Here is a 19,295-nt window from a genome sequence, read left to right as displayed (position 1 = left end):
TGTATGTAGCTTTTTGTGGACTGGATCCATATTATTGCCTCTTGCTGATTACAGAGAAGAGCTGAATTGTTGATAAACCTGCTGTTGTTTTGTCTCGCTGCTGTGCCTCAACATTCAGTCATACATCTTTCTTGCATATACCTGATTATCTTGTATGTTATCGGTTTGGGGTCCCTCAACCCCAAAAATGGTCACCCAGGTGGTTTTATTACTACAAAAACAGCCTGTAAACCCCAGAGGAATGTGTTTTTTTTCCATTTTCATAGAAAACGTAGTTATCCTGATTCTTTACTTCAGAAAAACTGTTCATGAAGAGTATTCACAAGGAAAGCTAATCAAATATTATATATAAAGTACTCTGTCATGAATTAGGGTCTTGTTGTGTTTTTTGGATGAGAGTAATGTACAGTACGTGTTGTACAGTACATTCATCCACAGGCTTGAATGAACGGCCACACTGTTGGCAGAAACTGGAGTTCCCCACAGTTTTCACTTCCTACTTTCCCATCTGTTTATGTGGCATGCTTCTGTCCTTTAGCTGTGTGGTGCTGTTACTCAACACTGCCATAGCTGTAGTGCCGAGTGACTCAGTGAGTCAGTGTAAGGTCTCTAAAGACACCACATTCTGTTTTTAAATAGTCTGCAATCGTTGCGCTCTGACCGATATTCTGCAGACCATATGCTGCTATAAGAAAGTTAGATGTTGTATTATGAATATAGTGAAAAATACACAACCCAATTAACCACATTGCACAGTATTGCCAAAAGTTCACAGCATTTTGTGTGGTGGCTCTTATAAGCTAGCTAGTATTCAGTACCTTGGGATAGTGGCGCGGTTGTGTGTGGATGTGTGAGTGTATTTTTGCATCTTTGATTTTAGCACATACACTATGGGTGGCCACTTTGATGTGACTTACAGTAGCACTGAAGGTCTCAGAGCTCCATCATTTCATGAGCCTCCATCTGTCTCTACTTGCAGCAGACTGTGAGGAAAAACCCCAAGGTCCACCCGTAAATGGGAGGAAAGGCAAGTCCCCTGAATAGTGTGATGATGTGACTTTGCTGTGTGGGCTTTCTCAGTCAACACAAGTTCTTCGTATTTGGCATTCACTAGCACCTGTAATGCTCGATACTTTTCTACTCTTCCCGACTCTTCCGTCTCACATGCCGTAGCACATTTATATAATCCTTAATTCAAACTTTCCTTTGTCCACATTTCATCTCTTATATTCAGTGTGGTTAATTCCTATTTAGTTGATTTGCAGTGATCAAATTAGAGTGTTGTATGTAGCTGAAGCTGATGTTAATATGTACAGAGTGCTGTCGTTGTGATCTCTGGTGGTCCGTCCTTTCTCTGGCTCCAGTGCAGCCCTAATCTGCCCTTCTACTTTGATAGAAGTTAATTCTGTTCAGCTCCACCTCACAAAGACACCACTCTCCATTTACGTTGTGAAATCGCCAATCATTTTAATTAGACAGAGATCACTGAGCACATACACACCCACCCTGTACAGTGCTCTCTTAAGACTGGCACTTTCAGTTATACATAACTCTTGTTTAGGACAGTCAATGCAATTTTCAGCCAAAACATATTATATGATAAATTATTGCATTTCAACAAAGAAAACAAATTATAATCAAGTGTTGTATTTCCTGAATTCTGTGCATTTTTAGAGCACTACTGAGCGTTCTCTTATTTTTCTAGAACCTCATAGTCTGATACCTCGTTTGACCAGCAGATGGAGCAAAGTTCATAATCTTTGATGAGGAGCTGTCCATGATTTCAGTGCTGAAGTGGCAAAAAAAACTCTTTTTCCTTCCCAGTCGTCCTCACCACTGGTCTTTATTACAAGATATGCATAATAGTTTTAATGAGTAAGCGTAGTGTATTATAAAAACCTTGCAAGGTCTATATGATTCATGTAGCGTGCAAATCCGCCTGTGTGTGTGTCTGTCTGTGTGCGCCTGTGTGTGCGTGTGTGTGTGTCTTGCTGTAGAAGTGACATGGGAGGATCAGCAGCGAGGGCTGAATGGCTCTTTGTCAGATGGAGGGACACAGCCACACCCCTCCCTCACTGACACAGGTTGGTTGGTCTGGGTGTGGATTTCTGACACTGTAATAACTATATTTCCCTTTCATTGACTTTTTTTTACAAATCAATCATATGAGTCCATGAACAGTAGACTCCTCACTGAATCTGTCCTGACAGTTTGGCCACAACAAACTATCATTATGCTGCAACCTCATGGTGATGAAGTGGAACCTTATATATATGATATGATATGATATGATATGATATGATATGCTTACTCATATATTAATCTGTCAACTGAGCATGTCACTTCAGAAAGAATCATTTTAAGACATAAACAAAACTGCGCAGCAGATATACATATTTTCAAACCAACCAAGCTGTAATTTTTCAGTGTTTTTATTGATGAAAATGCATTTTCAAGAATCATCTTGGCAAGGAATCAAGAGTTAATGGTCATAAGAATTGAGACAAATTGTAATGAAATAGGGAAACAGCTCTAAAAAATGTCCTCTGAAATAACTTGTGAAACTGAAAGAAATGAAAAGGACTTTTCATCCCCAAATTTTCAAAGTACGGGAACAGTTTTTACTGCAGAATAGGAAACGTTTTTTTTTTCTTCATGGACTCATATAAAGGTATACACCTTCAAAGTCTGAGCAAAATTCCACCAAAGACTTTCTGGGCTGTCCTTCGCAGTTTGTGTGGACTCTTATCAGCTGAATTACAGCCTCACCAAAGTCAGACCTGGACAATGTTCAGTAGAATCTGGATCAGGAAAAAAAAGTACTTTTTTTAAAAAAAGCAGGAGAGATAATGCACAGAAAACCTGTGTTTTGTATGTGCCAGCAGTATTATTCAAAATGATGATCGACATTAGGTTGCCCAGGTCAGCTTCTGGATGGCATCCTTCTGTTTTTCTGTCCCTCCCTCTTTACTGTGGTTTTGCAGTGCAGCATTGAGCTGATGTTTCTGTAAACACTTCTCATCTACTCGTTATCACGAAGAGTTTGAAAACATACCCCAAACAAAAGATGCATTATATTTACTATATAACAGTGTCCTGGCAAAGTATCATTCTATCAACAGATCGAATGAAGTCAGGTTTCTATGGTAATGAAACCAACGACACAATATGTTGAAGTGCTGTGTTTGCTATGTTGGGCCCTTGTCCTGGAAATATGAGTTTGCCTCCCTTTAAATTAAAAACAGTTATGTGTGTCTGCCTCTATTGATTTTATGAGTTTTATTTTATTCTATTACATGTATTTTGCTACATTGTGACATTAAAAGCTTTGATTTTTCACCATTCACACATTTTTTTCACCGGTGAATTTGGCGCAGTAGAGCTGCATGTAATGTGTAGGCTGGTGTTGTGGGCTAAAGGGGCCCAGTGGATCGCCACTTGGTGTGCAGGGAATCAGACATGGCTGTAACCTCTCTGCCTCCCACTGCCTGAGACTCAAGCTGTGATAAACCTTCAGCAAGTGTGGTCATCAGTCCCTCCTTGTCCTCTTTGTTTTTCAGCCGGTGCTGTATTGCTCTCTTCGCTTTTGTCTCTGCGTATTTTTTTTTTTAAACCTTTATTTATCCTGACTGAAGTGTGATCCTCTTGTCCAGCTTGACCACATTCATGATACTTTCACACTGGCAGCTATCTTAAGGCCAGGCAAGGCTCCTCAGCAGTGATTGTGTTTGTGTATGAGGGGTTTTTTATCACACCCCTTACTACCACCTATTGGTAACAATTTTCCCCACACCAGACATTTATTCTGTACTTCCCATCAGGCACACACACAGCAACCAACAGCGTCTCTGGACCCACAGTAGGTGACTGAAATATAGTCACCCGTGCAGCTGATTTTTGCTTTTTAGTTAGGCCTTAGTAACACTGACCCTGACTCACGCTGGCATGTACTGCTGGCTGATTTTCAACTCATTTTTTAGGAATCGCCACTTGGAATTGCTTGTAACACCATGCTCGACTTGCTTGTAACACTGAGTCTGTCGCATGTGGTTGTAGTCTTGCAAAAAAAAAAGTTGTGATTCAGAGGCTGTTGGTTTAACTGTAATATGCTAATACCACACAGTATTAACCCACAGACCACAGGAGACTTTTCCACAATGACTTGTTCTAGTTTTTCGCTCCCATCTGCCTCTTAATATATCACTCTTCTATCCTGATGACCTACATGATGCAGCGGAAGTAAGGAGAAAAAAATCACTTGCTCTCACGATTTTCATTTAACTCTCTAATGAGATGATGTTAGCTGCCACAAAGAGATGAAAGCCAGTGAGGCAGATGTCTCACGTTGTCTTTTTATTCATGTGACACTTCATTATTCACTCTAATGGAGTACTAATTGAGCTAAATGCAAATTCTGTGTAAGGGGGTATGAAAATTAACTCTGATAGTAGTGGGCTTCTTTTGCCCTCCCAGATGTCACTGTTGGTTTTGTCAGGTTCAGACTCAACAACGGAGATTAGACAGGAAGTTTGGAGAACAGGAATAATAGAACGGTGGACAGAGGGGTCAGTCTGACTCTGACGACGGGTCGCAAGCGCCGCTGATTACAAACTGACCGCGATGTTGAACCTGCAGTCTGAGGTCACACGTGTAAACGAGTGGTTGCTAAGAGGATACACACACACACACACGGAAGTGTCTTGATTGTTGTTAGAAAAATGAATGCAGAAAGAGAACGGAAACGAAATCCTCCTCAGAATATTTCAGCGTCTTAGCTTGAGCTGAGCGGAAGGAAAGAAGGACATGAATAATGCGGAGAGGGGAAAATATGTAATCGGAAGCAACAGCGATGCCTCAAAGCAAGCAGCAGTTGATCTTGTTGTTACATAACTTTCTTTCAGAGAAATACTGTAGCTGAAGTGTGTGTGCGGGTGTTTGTGTGCGTGTGTTGTTGTTCGTGTGTGTGTGTGTGTGTGCATTTGAATGTACACTCATGCACTCTACTCAGGTTACGTGTATTTTTGTCTAGTTCCATGTTCTTTGCTGAAACTTTGTGAGGAAGTCGGCTCTCTCTTTTGTGTGCTCGCTGCTCTGTGCTTTCAGTTTGTGTTGGTTTGTTTTTTTTTCCTTTCTTTTACGTTATTTTTCCAGGCTGTTTCCCCACAGTTGCCCCATGCAGACTCAAGTGACATCCACTTCTCCTTTTACTCTCCTTTCCTCTCTCCCCCCTCTCCTCACCTATCCTCAGTGGTCTCGAGTTTCTATCTGGTTCAGGACATTAACATCTCTTTACTGTTTCAGCTCTTTTTCCTTTAAAGCACAGAACCTCACCTTCCCAACCTTCCCCCCCTCTTTCTAATAACTAGCTCTCTCTCTAACTCTTAGCCTCTACTTCAGCCTCTCCCGGCCTCGCTCCCTTTTGCTCTATTTTGACTTCTCACTGTGCCCATGGTGGAGTTTGTGTGTTCTTGGTGTACTCTATGATTTTGTTTGTGTGTTCTGTGCTTGTTGTTTTGTCATTGTCGTGTCGTATTGTTGTCGTGTTGTGTCCCTCCCTCCCGACCCTCCATCCTCCTCCTCCTCCTCCTCCTCACTCTGACCCTCCAAACCTGGCATAATCGGTGATCGCGGCGTTGGCACCGCCCTTCCTCCCTCCTACCTCTTCTCCTCCGTCTGCCCCCCCCCCTTACCCTTCGTGCATCCTCTCACATCCATCTTCCTCTCCTCTGTCTGTGTCTGTCCATTCTGTGACGTGATCCCAGAAGACACGGACTCACCAAGTTGGACGAACTCAGGTCTGTCCCTTCTTCTTCTTCACCTTCTTTCTTTTCTGATTCAGACTCTTCTTCTTCTTCTACCTCCTCTACTTGTATTCACCCTGTACGTCTTCTGGCTTGCCCTCTCCCGCCCACGTCCCCTCATCTCAATCGTCTTTTCTTTTCCCGCTTTGCTCGCCTCCATTCTCTTGGGCCTCTTGCACTCTTAATTGTTCTGGAGACAATGCTTCTGGCTACTTTGTCATTTCGTATTCCTTTTTATTTTGCTGCAGACAGACTGTGTATGCTTACAGCTCATAGCACGGTCATGGTCGCACCACTTTGTTATCTTAGCAGTAGGTTGTAACATGAGAACATTTACTATTTTCTACCTCGAAACTTTGTCAGTTTATTTATTTATACAGTATGATTTGGATTACTCTCTCTGTGAACACACAATTCCAATATATCCCTAAACTGATTCAGAAGCATTTTAAATTGACCAGAAAAAGAAAGGAGTATACAAATGAATACATTTTTGATTATCGTATTCTAATTCAGCACATTTGCTTTGAAGCTAAACAATGTGTATGAGGCTGAAGAGTTCAGGGTTTGTAGTCAGTTTCATTCCTAATCTCCCATTTGTAGGACACTTCTTGTCTTGTCTACGCTGAGGCTGCCAGGTTACCAGCGGAAATTCCACGAAGTCTCCAAGATGTAAAGAAAAAAGTGATATCATGTCAATTAATGAGCTTTACAGATGCTGGTAATCAGATTTTGTTACCTCTGGACAGAGCCAGGTGAGCTTTTTGCCCCTGTTTCCAGGCTTTATGCTAAGATGAGCTAACTGGCTGCTGACTCCAGCAACACAGTTTCCATAAACACATGAGAGTAAATCTTCTCATCTAACTTAAAAAAAAAAGAATGTTTGTTCTCCTATTTCTTTGACTTTATGATATCTAGTCAACTCTCTGTCCCCTTAAATTGTTGGTCTGTATATAAAAACGCCAGCAGTTCTTTCACTATTCATCTGATGTGACTGTGAAGATTCATACTACAGTAAATCAGCAAGTTGCAGTTTTTACTCTCAGCCATTGTCTCGTTTCAAATTCAGTGATCTGGACAACAAAAGCATCACAACAAACACCATCCTAATACATACACACTACACTACATGGTAACTTAAAAAGCAGCATAGCTGCACTAGCTGTTCAACAAAGTTTATAGTTTTTAGGATTCAATTAGCCAAGAGAGGCAGAGAATAAACTCCGCTGTAATGAGAAAAATTCACTTTGCCTCACCTATGCAGTCATTCATTTGCTCTCAACTTGTATGGCTTCTCTTTGTCTGTGTATGTGTGTATGTGTGTGAAGCTGTAGACATACTGTATGTGTGCATGGCACTTGTACGTGTGCATCCACTTTCACTTTATCATTGCTGTTATATGACACAAAAGTAGAGACAGAGAGCAACTGGAGAGAATGGAGATGCAGGTTCAGCAGTAAAGTCATAATTTGGTGGTGAATGAAAATATTTTTTTGTAAACATTTTTGCAGAGAAGGATACATGTAGCAGTTTCAGCAGAAAGCATCTGTTGTGAGGTTTTATTTTGGTGTTTTATTTCCTTTGTAGTTACTTAAAATGTGCATAGGTTTTATGCAGTGGCATTATTACCTCCACAGAACAAGATTAAGCTTGTGTATTGATTATGGTGTGATGTTTGTATAATGCATTTGGAGCTATATGAAACAAAGCGTAGTGCTTAAATTGAATTTAGTAGGAGAATAGATGGGCAAACAGGATGATGTGATGATTTTACAAAGCACTGACATAAGAAAAAAGTGGATTTTGCAAACCTTTCACTTTCTGGTGAGAGGGATGTGATGGCCAATTAGTCGCATCATTCAGGAATTTCATTTGCTGTTGAGGGATCGGCATTTATCTAGAATCTGTCCCAACACGAGGCACAAACATCGTGATTACTGTAGTATTATTGTCCAAAAGCTTCTATACAATGTAGTTTGAATCAATAAATCATGCTATTTGGTTATTTTTCAGTCAATTAAGAAGAACATTTTGGTTTTCCATGAAGTTAAATGAGCCTGGAATTGTGACAGTGTGTTATGCAGCTTACCTTTACCAGTCAGCAGTTTTTGTTTGTGTTTCTGTTCGTTTGTTGATACAGCTGACCATTCAGCTTTTTCCCATTAGACCTGTCCTTGTCATAGCTCATGGCTCATAGCTCAGCAGAAGCTTGTCGCTCACCATAACAGTATGTCCCCCCATCAGGCCTTCCTCACCGCATCAGCCCCCATCTGACCGCATCCTGTCTCTGTGCTTAGGTATGGACATGGAGGAGAGGACCAGGCAGATGAAACTGAAGATGAACAAGTACAAACAGGGAGCAGGCTCCGACTCCAGGCTGGAGCAGGACTACCACAAGGTACAAACGTGTCCAGATATGCTAGATGTATGCTTCGATGCTCCTGATTCACAGAAAAAAAAACGTGTGCGGTATACTGTCTGCATGGTTGCGCTGTGCATAGGCCATATGGTACACTTTGCAAGCAGTCAAGCATGTACACATTCACGTATCAACATCATAGTGTGCTTGTGCATTGATGTTTGCATAGTGTAAATACTGTATACACACAGTCTAAGTCACACAAGTGTACCAAAACAAGGAAACACATAACTTGGTTCAAAGGTTTAAAAACACCAAGTTAGGTTCAAAGGACAATTCACCCAAACATGTATCTCCACTTACTCCTCGTGGTATTGAGCCATGCAGCTAGTTTTGCTTTGACATTTCGATGACAAAAACTCAGCAGCAACATACCTACCCAGAAACTATGTCTTAGTAATACAGGATGATTCCCAGACCTCACTTTCAACAGTTTTTTGTTGGGAAATAATTGTAACTATAATGATTCATGTTCACAGCCGGGGCGGTGCATTATCTTGAGTGACTGAGACAAGATTTTTAGAAAAATACACTACTATTGTGCTCAGTTTTCAGTGCTTTGAGCCTTACAAATATAAGTGGATATCTCCACTCAAAACCAAAGTTATACAAGGTTAGAGACAAGCAGGTGTACGTGACAAAATGTGTTTTCTCTTTGACTTTTGGTTGAACTGAGCCTTTGAGGCTTTTGTTGTAAATTCGAGGAATGTGACAGTGAGCATACGCAGAGTCAGAGTTTATTACTCTGTTCTGAAGAGGTCCTGAACATGTTTAGAGACCTTGTGTCTCTCGCGGCAGTCTGGGCCAAGTCGTAGGGCTCCCTTTCCAGCTTTCCTTTTAAGTCTGTGGTATGAAAACTATTGCAATAGGAGCAGCCAATGTGTTGTGCTAGGAGTCTATAAAAAGCAGGTTAAATTGTGAGTTGTCCTTGTCTGTTGGACGATATCCTTCCTGGAAGTGTCATTGACAAAACAATGCTCTCACTATTATTAAACAAGACTTATAAGCGCCTGCTCTCAACTCTCAGTTCGGGCTCTCTTACAGTAAACACTTCACAAAAAATACTCACAGGATATTACGGTATGTACACATCCAGTTTTAAAGGTTTTCTTGAATTAAGGTGGAGCCAAGATTGTCACCCCAGTTGAGCTTCCAAGGAAGCCTCAGTGTAAAGCTGGTTTACTAAGAGAAGAGGTAATACCACAATGTAAAAAATGTTCAAAAGTACAATAACCTGCCTACCATATTAGTATTAGTTTATTATTCTAGATGGATTAACATGTAAGTATGTAGGTAGTAGTAGTATCTTATGTAAGCAGGATTTTAGTGTTGTATGTGGTCAAATTAACATTATGTATACATTTTTTACACCAAACAGTGTAATCTTATTGTGATGTTGGGTATTTTAACCTATCATCACGCATCATATTATTTTAGACAATCATGTGTTTAATGTAGAATCCTGTGGAGTGGAGTGTAAATACAATATTTCTCTCAGACAGGTAGAAGAGAATGCATATAAAGTAGCATCAAATGGAAATATGTATCCTAAACAAGTATTATTCAGCTGACCAATCAAGATCGTTCTCCAGTTCTGTCTCTGGTGATGTACGCCCGTCAAAACTTGTCGATATTTGATATGAAACTGATAAACGCTGATCATGAGGTGATTGATGTTGACAGGGAAGTTGAAATTGTACACAGAACTGTCTTTTCTAAATGCCCTGAGCGCACTTGACTCAGATATTATCTCACATTGTGAAAACCTACGATATTCAACACTCAGCTGTATATTTCTTGACTACTTTCTACTACTATACTACTGCTATATTTCTGTGATGTATTTGACTGAAGTGCATTCTGACCTTTCAAAAGGCACACCTAACACACCTTATGTATCTACATCCTCCCTTCTCTTTCTTTCTGTCCTCATCTGAGAGCTAAAGCAATAAGTCTGCATAATTCAAATTCATCGGCCCACCTCTGCAGCAGAAATCAACTTGATCATGACTTGATGTCCTTATAAAGCTAAAGCCATATGAGCAGTTTTGTTTGATTTCATACCCTTTCAATGAGTTTATCTTAGTCTCTCATTATGTTAAATGATGATAAGTACAGTATGAGGAACCCCTAAACATTTGAAAAGAGCATGGACTTAAAATGATTGGACTTTTGTTTGAAAAATGACTACACAATATACTTTGTGTTATAAGACATCATCATAATAAGTAACCTTTTCTGCATTGTTTTTGTCTTCTGCAGCGCTCAGGCAGAGATCCACGCGGCTCAGATAACCTGTCGGCCAAGTCTTCGGACAGTGATGTGAGCGACGTGTCCGCTGTGTCGAGAAACAGTAGTGCCTCTCGGTTCAGCAGCACGAGCTACGTGTCTGTCCAATCAGAACGGCCGCAAGGAAACCGCAAGATCCGGTAGGCTGATGTCCACACCAGGGGACAGTGAACTTTATCTCACTTTTTAAATTCATCAAGCTGTTATCAGGAATGGACAAATCCCCCTCAGCTGTGAACCTTTTATATGTGCATGCTGCCACGTCCAGACGTTTTCAGCTCTGAAATTGTTTGCACCTGGTAAAACTGCAAGAGGAAAATGCACCCCCTAGCACTGTGTGTCATTTTCTCACTGTGATGAGTTCAGGTTTGGCTCCATTTAGAAAAATCTGGAACCAAATGATTGAACTCTGCTCATTCTGGCAGTTGGGGAAGTTTGTCCATGTCTGGCAACACATAGTTAATATAAAAACATTGCATCTCTTTGGGTGTTGTCTCATAACAAAGCAAAAAGCATCTGCATGACGCTTTGCTGGAAGTGTACATTTCTGTTTTTTTTTTTTATTTTGAATCAGTCTGCTTTTGGTTTTGGCTGCGCTGTGTCTCTGCGTTTGTTCTTCTTTCTCTTGTTGACAATATTCATGCTTTGTTTGGTTTTCTTTCTGCTTTGCATGTGCTGCTCTCATGCATCTGTCTCCGTCTTCAGCCAGTTGCGATCAAGGAGCCAGTCTCGGGAGGGGGATGAGCAGTTAGGAGAGGTGCTAGAGGAGGAGGAGGCGGGTGGGGGAGGACGAGAGGAAAAGAGAAGGACCAGTAAAAAAGGGAGATCGCAGGGGGGGAGGAAGGGATCAGTGGGGAATGTAGACACAGACAAGGAACATCAGGAGGATTTGGTGGAGAAAGAAGACGACTTGCACCAGAGGAGTATCTCAGAGACTGACCTCAGGTAACACATGTGTGGCAGCCTCTAACTGTAGACTCCTACTAACAGTAATGAAGACCTGCAGCTCCCAGCAGCCCACTGACATTTGCACAGTTCTATGATGACGTGCAATCCTCCGCCCTTTAAACTTGATAAATATATTAACCGTGGCCCTATTAACCCTAACCAATACTCAAGTATAGTAACATGACTACTTGATAATTGTAGTGAGCTGAGAACGGTTCACATTTAAGTAGAAGATAAGATAACATGGAAACAGGACAGAAAGCTTTTAAGATGAAGAAGCAGTTCAGCCAAATCATAAAGAAAAAAAGCAACATCTTATGTAGCAATGCAGGCAGGTTCAGTTTCATTTGCTGAGGTTTTAAGATACCTACTAGGCATTGATGCACAGTATATATGGATGAATAGATGGGAGTCACAGTTAGGAAGGAAAGTGGGACGATGAAATGAAGGAAGGTGATATTGATACTTGTAAGAGTGAGCATTGACGCGTGACATCAGCCTATGTATAGAGAGGAATCAGTAATTGCTTCCTTTAATCGTCCCATAAAGGAAGGCATGAAATTTGTTATAGATTATTATACTGTACATCAAAGGATCATTTGGACAATGTCTCCTAATACAAGCAATGCCCTTTTTATTAAGATGTAACTGTCAACAGATTTCATTAAACATTATCACTCAAAAACACTGGAAACTGTTACCATTGATGTCTGTGGATTATTATCCTGACTAACAGACTTTGCATATGGAAAGATGTGTGCTGTTTTTAAAATGTAATTCATGGAAATTAAATTGAAAATACAAGTACAGCACAACAGAAATGAATCAAAATTCAATTCGCCTCCATTGTCTTGGGGCGGAGGTAGATATCTCACAGATGGATATCTCAAAACCTCAGTGAATAAAACCAAACACACATATCTGCACAGTAAGATACCTCCAGGTGTAAGTGGCAGCAGATAAATATTCCTACAGTAGTGGAGTGTGACACTTACACAAACACCACTCACACAGAAAATACTCACCTGCTAACAGTTTGCAGACAGATAGTGGTGAACTGATAGATTTCACTTTGGGACCTTAAAGGCACACTGCAGTAACAATGCTGCGGTTTCTCTAATGATCCTCTAGTTGCCAAACAGCTGTCTTATTTCATTATGGTTACATTTTCCTAGTTCTCCATTCTCAAGAGTATAATTTAGCTCAGAGGTTGAAGTATTTACATTTTACTGAAAAGATATGCTTGTGTTTTAATCAATCACACATATAAGACCGAATGCATGTGTGGAAATCTCGTCTTTTTAAGTTGATGCATGCAGACGTTTTTTTTAACATGTCAAGGCTAATTTTGCATACTGTTTTATGGTGGCCACAAGATGTCTTGAATTTGAAGACTGTAGGACTTACAGGTATAAAAAGAATGTCAGTACCAGTTTCAAGACCAAAGTGATTTGAAATCCCACAGCAGGATAAAAGCTTAGCTTACTCTCCTAATAAGATGTCTTCACTATCAAATCACATTCACAGCAGGATCACACTCACACCCATGTTTGAACTCATCAGCGTCTGCCTGGACTTGAGAGAAAACACATTAAGATAAAAGCTACACCCTCTTATGTGCGATTAACGCTACACCAGTGCGCACAGTCTGATTAAGAAAACACATACCATGTGCGTAATGGTAGAAGCAGGAGTGTATCCACTGCCAAGTATACAGCTATAGTGTCTACACAGTGTATTTTTAGGTGCAGCTTAATACTAAAAATCCTGAGACAGTGCAGTGTTTTCTGTTGAGGCTGCAGTCTGTGTTGCTTTACTGTTTGTCTGTGCTGCTCAGTGCTGGGATACTGCGTCAGTGTTTCGTCTGTGTGTATTTTTCATGTGCTGTCTGAGTCCTTCAGTCTCGCTCTGCACCTGCAACTTGTCAACCCGCACCTCCCACATTCCTCCATCTTCTCTACTCAACATGCCAAGAAAGTTTCTCTCTTTCTGTGTAACACCACAACCCTCATACCTAAACTGTCAACCAGCAATCAGTTCACTTTCAGTGAAGTCACCGGAAACTATAATTAATGCGATTAAAAAGCCCACCGTAGCAAATCCATTCTGAAGATCCTTTGGAATTCATTTACAGTATTCCAGTTTTAAACATCTTCCTCCTTGACTGAAAGTGAGTTGGATTAGTCCTGCTTTTAACATGCTGACACCTGTTATCAGTGTAATCAACCCCAATTCCTTCATGACAGCTACAGTATAAATCTATAAAACACTAAAAGAGTCATTGCATATTTTGCATTTCTGGGACAACAACACATGAGGTGAGATATAAAAGGACAACAAAAAACACTATATTGTTTTTACTCATTTAGGTTTACTTAGGATGTTTATGTGATGATGAGAGTTGCACCTGTTCACAGTAAATTAACCTCAAAATTCCATGTTTCACAGTGAAGTTAAAGATAGTCAACAATGTGTGTACTAAAGCACAATGCAAAGTGTTTGAAAAGCTGATGTTAACATGCAAATAAATAAGTAGCATAAAATAATATATTATTCAATTATTCAAAAGTATTTACACAGTAGTAATAGCTGAATACCATTCTTTTACCAAATTAAAGTCCGAGAGCAGTTGTGAAAAGAGTGGTTGCTAAGCAGCAGTAACTGTTACCTTATTATGTTGTGTATTATTATTCAGTGGTTATTTTAAAAAGTTTTAATATTACAATCATTTACACCATCCAGTCAGAACTCAGGACATAAATTATCAAGCCAGCGCGTGTGTTTCTGGGTTCTCTTTCTTTCTGATTTGTTTTGTATGCTTGATTATAGCATACACTGTTTACATTGTTCAGGGGGCACTGGGATTTCTGCATAAGGTAGAATATAGTATGCATACATAAGTATAGGTATAATAAGTCAAGACAGTCAATCAACAGAAAGGCTACCAGTGACAATTTTAGTATCTGATTACTAGTTGGAGTCATTTTCCAAGCAAAAATTTCAGCTTCTGAAGTCTTAGTGCATTTCCATAATTTTAATATTTTTCTTTAATGAGGACACAACCTCTGAAGTGTACACCCCTAACTCCGATCCTAACCCTTGCACTTGATAGGATAAGAAAAGGGACCTCTATTTTCCAAGTGCTTTTATGTACTGTAAGCTCTGGAAGTGACGACACTCACATCCGCCTGCACAGTGGACTTAAACAGTCAACAGAGGACTGAGAATAATCAATACTGTGTCTAGAGATCATTCAAGGAGTGAGGAAGCTGCTGTGAAACAGATAAAATGGCACCTGCCTCAATGGATAAAAGGTTTATTCACTGCTCTGCTCATTTATGTATGAAAGCCACGAAGAAATGTGATTCGGCAGAAACATCGCTACTGGCTACATTTACTTATGACTCATCTCTTATGTATTGAGGTCACAGTGTAAATATACATCTGCTACACATTAAACAAGCCTTTTCATGTTGACTCGGAGTTCGAACATCATGATAGCCATATGTGTTTTTAGTCTACGAGCGCTTGCACTGCACAGAGAGGCAAACGCACACGTGGCTCTAAGCAGATGTTGTGTCCAGTGGTCTCCAGGACATAAGAAGCTTTCCATCAGCCCTTTTAAATCCCACACCTCCTCTCCTCCTCTATGTCTTTCATCCAGTATTGCTGCCTGGGTAATGTCATGAAAGGGAGAGTAAAGACTGGTGTTTTGAAGGACAAGGGCTGACCCTTACTAACAAGAAGGAAGGGGAGTTTACGTTGATCCCTGTTCCACCCATCAACAACAGCTTGTCTAGAGAATGAAGAGAGACTCCTGTATCTTAGTTACCTCTATGGCTGATCATAACCTTTCAATATGAGCCCCAGACTTTAATCAGTCACTTCTGTCTCTGGCCAAAAACCTTGGGGGCTGTTTTCACAGGCATGTAAGCATGCCAATGCTGTAGCTGGGGGGGAACGTCATCATGGAAGCCCGTGTCTTTTGCCTCCATCCAGTAGAGAAGCAGTGATTCTCTCTCTGAAAGGTGAACTAGATGAGGGGAGAAGTTTGGGAGGACAGCTTTCATGATCCAGCTGTCAAAACACCAAACCTTTTTCTATCTAGTTGGGTAAATGAAATGGCCCTTAAAGACTTTAAATAAAATATCACAATGTAATGACACAACTGAATTATTTTGTAGTAATGCAGCTTTCTAAGGCTGATATAAATCTTATTTACACTAGTGCTAGTGTAATGATAATTTTTGATGATCACCAGGTGACACAGATTATCTGTCTTCTTACCTAGAGGTCGTATGCTATTGTTACCTAACTGTAGATTACCCCATTTGAAGGCAGCATGCCGTCAACACTTTTGTAAGACAAAAGAAAAAAAAAACAGGTTTTGTTTTACCTTGAGAACATCTTGGCCTAGATGAAAATGCATGGTGAGCAATCTGCATGATGAGGAACACTATGTTCTTTGGGCTGAGTTGAAAATCAGAAATCCCCTGAGAGTCCCAGTTTTCTAAGCAGGCACAGTTACGCAGTGAGACTGGCCTGAGTGTCAACACTTGTTCAGAGAGTAGAGATACAGTAATGAGCGGGGCGTTGGAGGACGCTGCTAAACCTTTATTTCACAATAATGTCTATTTGAAGGTCAAGTCAAAGTTAAGTCAGTCAGTGTGATCAGTACAGTGTGTCCAGTTAGACCAGTAGATTATCATGTGAGCCAACAGGATGTTTTAAGATGAAGAGCATGTCAGAAATGACCATTTTAAACTTTATTACTGGCCTGCTTCCTGGACATCGATTAAGGATTGTTCTACAGTAGATATAATCATGTTGACTAGTACAGTGTGTCCCCTTAGACAAGACGAACATTTGGATGAATAAATTGCATCTAATTTTCAACTCCTGGGTAATTTTTTTTAAATGTTATCATGCAGCATGCGTTTCTATTTGAAAGGGTCTGTGCTGATCAGTTTCTGAGCCCATCCTTTTTAATGTCAGTGTAGCAATCATTTGTCGAGGCAACAATGGCCAGGTCCCCCAGACCTTGCCACTGTGCTGATATTTGATGTAATGGAAGAGCAGATGAAATGCAGCCTCACTGTGATGATAGTGAAAGAGCATATTTTAAAATGTCACCTGTACCACATTGGCACATGGTGTTGTCAGGAGTCAAGGCGCTTGAAGTCTGCTTCAAAGCTTCTGGGCTGCATTAACTGATCAAAGGCACTAATCCCCCAATAAGCATTCAATATTTATGCATTAAAGTAGACACTGATCCATAACAGACCCCACTGGCATTAGAACTGACATAAACAAAAGGCTTTAGGTACGAGGTGTGTGCATGCTTTTAGGGCACATCTGACTTCTCTCACCGTCAGCTGGCAACCAAAATAACAAGACTTTGTGATTATAACAGGAGTTTTTCTTGTCAGTGAGGAGATCAATATGAGTGATCACTCCTGACCTCATACACTTTGTTACTTTGTTACAAACACAATTTATTATATGCTGTATGAGCACCATGCACCATAAGGCTATGAATTCCTGCTCAAGGGTCAACTAAATTGAATTAATAAATAGCATCACTCACCCTCAGTGTCAAGGTTATCCAATATAATGGCTTGCACTTGAAATCCTATGAGAATGTCAGATGTTATTTTAATCATATACCATAATTTTATTAATTCTAATACACGGGGTTGAACACTAAGGTCTAATATATCAAAGAGCAGAATGTGAAAGAGCCTAATTGTAGTAATTGATAGAGTCAATTGTCAAACTGCATTGATTCTTCTGCCATTTAAGTCGGCGTGTCTCTCCATAAGTTGTCTTTATAAGACAGTTACATGGTGGAGGTCAAGGTCTTTAATTAATGAATAGTAGCCTGAGGGCGCTACATGTAACTCATCCCATTAAGAATGCAGAGCCTCTGATACAGAATGTAATTGGTCTCTTAAAGATAATTTTACTGGAAAAGCTAAAATAAGACCCTAATTTGGACACTGGCCTATTTCCTTTCAAATGGGAAGAGCTGAAGAATAATGCTGATGACAGACAACTTTTCTTTTTGTGTGCAGTTTAATGTGGAAGTATGGAGTGTCTGGTTGCGACTCAGTTACTTTCTATCACAAGTTGTACATGACAGAGAGCAAGAGAATGCTGGATGTTAATTCAGAATCAGAATCCGCTTTTACTTGCATGTGTATGTGAACACATACAAGGAATTGGACTTGGGTTTTTCCACTGCTCTCGTGTACTTACACATAAACAGACAAAACGGGAGACAAGAACAACAAAGCTGAGCAAAGTAATCAAAGTAAACTCACATTTAACTTAAGCAAAAAAATAAACATTTAAGGTCTATGTACAATGTAAATATATAAGTATATATAAGTATAGATGTAGAAAACTGTGTGAAGAAGCAAATGACATGAACATTTCCTATGATCTCTGAGTTATGTGTAAATGAATCATTATATTTAACATAAAACATAGACACTCCGTCACCTTTATGCTTAAACTGTGGTGCATTTTGTATCAGATATTACAACTGAGGTAAATGTTAAAGTTAATTGATAAAACCTTTTACAAACAATGCAAACTTAATTTGAGATTGAATGTTTAAACATCAGGTGAATAATAATAACAACCAGCTACTCTGATCTAACTCAGTGTGCACACCGACAAAACAAATCTGGTACTTCAGTAATATAATACTACTTAAAATGTCAGATGTCAGCACTAACTACTAATAATGAGAATAAGAATCCTACAGCACTTGCACAGGTTAAGATCACAAAAACTGGATGTGGGCAAGAACTTTGAAAATCTCACAAAAATACTTGTACAGTTTCTAACGGTTAGTGAAGCCACGATGTGCTTCAAGTTTTAACTCACTTACTTACTTTTGTGCTTGATGGAACATAATGAAAATAGAAAAAAAAGCAACTCTCACAAGTCAAAATGACAAAAACTTAAGAGCACAACAATTCAGGTAGTATGTAGGCTACTGTAATACTTGATCAATACGCCTACTTTAACCCTAAACTCAGCTATACTGTAAGTCATGAACTCCTGGACCTGAACTCTGTCCTTCTCTCCTTTTCACCCCATCACCCTCTCATCTCCTGGCCCTCTCCTGTCCTCTCTTTCTTCCTCTTCTACGCTGTCGTCCTGTTTCCTCGACCATCATCTCTCCTTTCACATCCTCTCCGCTGGCCTCCTCTTTCCTCTGCCCTGTCCTCTCCTCTCTGTCCTCGCCTGCCCCCCTGTCAATGGTGGTGGCTGACAGTGACTTTGCATCCAAAATGAAAAACAGGCAAATGGGCTCGTCGGGCGGGATGAACATGACCAAGAGCACAAGCATCAGCGGTGACATGTGCAACCTGGAGAAGACGGACGGCAGCCAGTCGGACACGGCGGTCGGCACGGTAGGCACTGACGACAAGAAGAGGCGCTCCAGCATTGGTGCCAAAATGCAGGCCATGGTTGGCATGTCACGCAAGAGCCGGAGCACCTCTCAGCTCAGCCAAACAGGTAGGGCATCCGACTGCACAGCCAGCGTGCTGTGTCTGTGTTCATGTGTGCATCCGTCTTGTGGCCTCTAATTCTGTCTGTGTGAGTTTCTCTGTTGTTTTCTGTGCTGTACGTTGAGTTCTAATGCCACTGCTCTCTCTTCTGCAGTTCTTCCCTTTTCCTACTTTTTAATCTAGAAGGGCTTTGGACTCAGCACAGTCATTTTCTGGAGATGAAGACAAACAGCATAACTTTTTCCTCATACCCTTTTCTCTCTTTCTTCTAGGTAACAATTCTCCTGGAAATTCCTTTCTCTTTCTCTATAC

General features: G+C 40.4%; 1 protein-coding gene across 1 annotated transcript in view; it reads left to right on the top strand.

Annotated features, from left to right (window-relative positions):
- The window catches only part of rims2a (regulating synaptic membrane exocytosis 2a), a 133,329-nt gene that overhangs the window by 96,493 nt on the left and 17,541 nt on the right, over window positions 1–19,295 (top strand). Inside the window, exons 26-29 of the mRNA XM_070834694.1 lie at window positions 8,099–8,199; window positions 10,483–10,649; window positions 11,215–11,454; window positions 18,773–18,990. Coding sequence (XP_070690795.1) covers window positions 8,099–8,199; window positions 10,483–10,649; window positions 11,215–11,454; window positions 18,773–18,990 — 726 coding nt within the window. The remainder of the gene's footprint in view (window positions 1–8,098; window positions 8,200–10,482; window positions 10,650–11,214; window positions 11,455–18,772; window positions 18,991–19,295) is intronic.

The sequence above is a fragment of the Pempheris klunzingeri genome, chromosome 8 (assembly GCF_042242105.1).
Source record: "Pempheris klunzingeri isolate RE-2024b chromosome 8, fPemKlu1.hap1, whole genome shotgun sequence".
Lineage (NCBI taxonomy): Eukaryota > Metazoa > Chordata > Actinopteri > Acropomatiformes > Pempheridae > Pempheris > Pempheris klunzingeri.
This window is presented reverse-complemented; position numbering and strand designations above follow the sequence as displayed.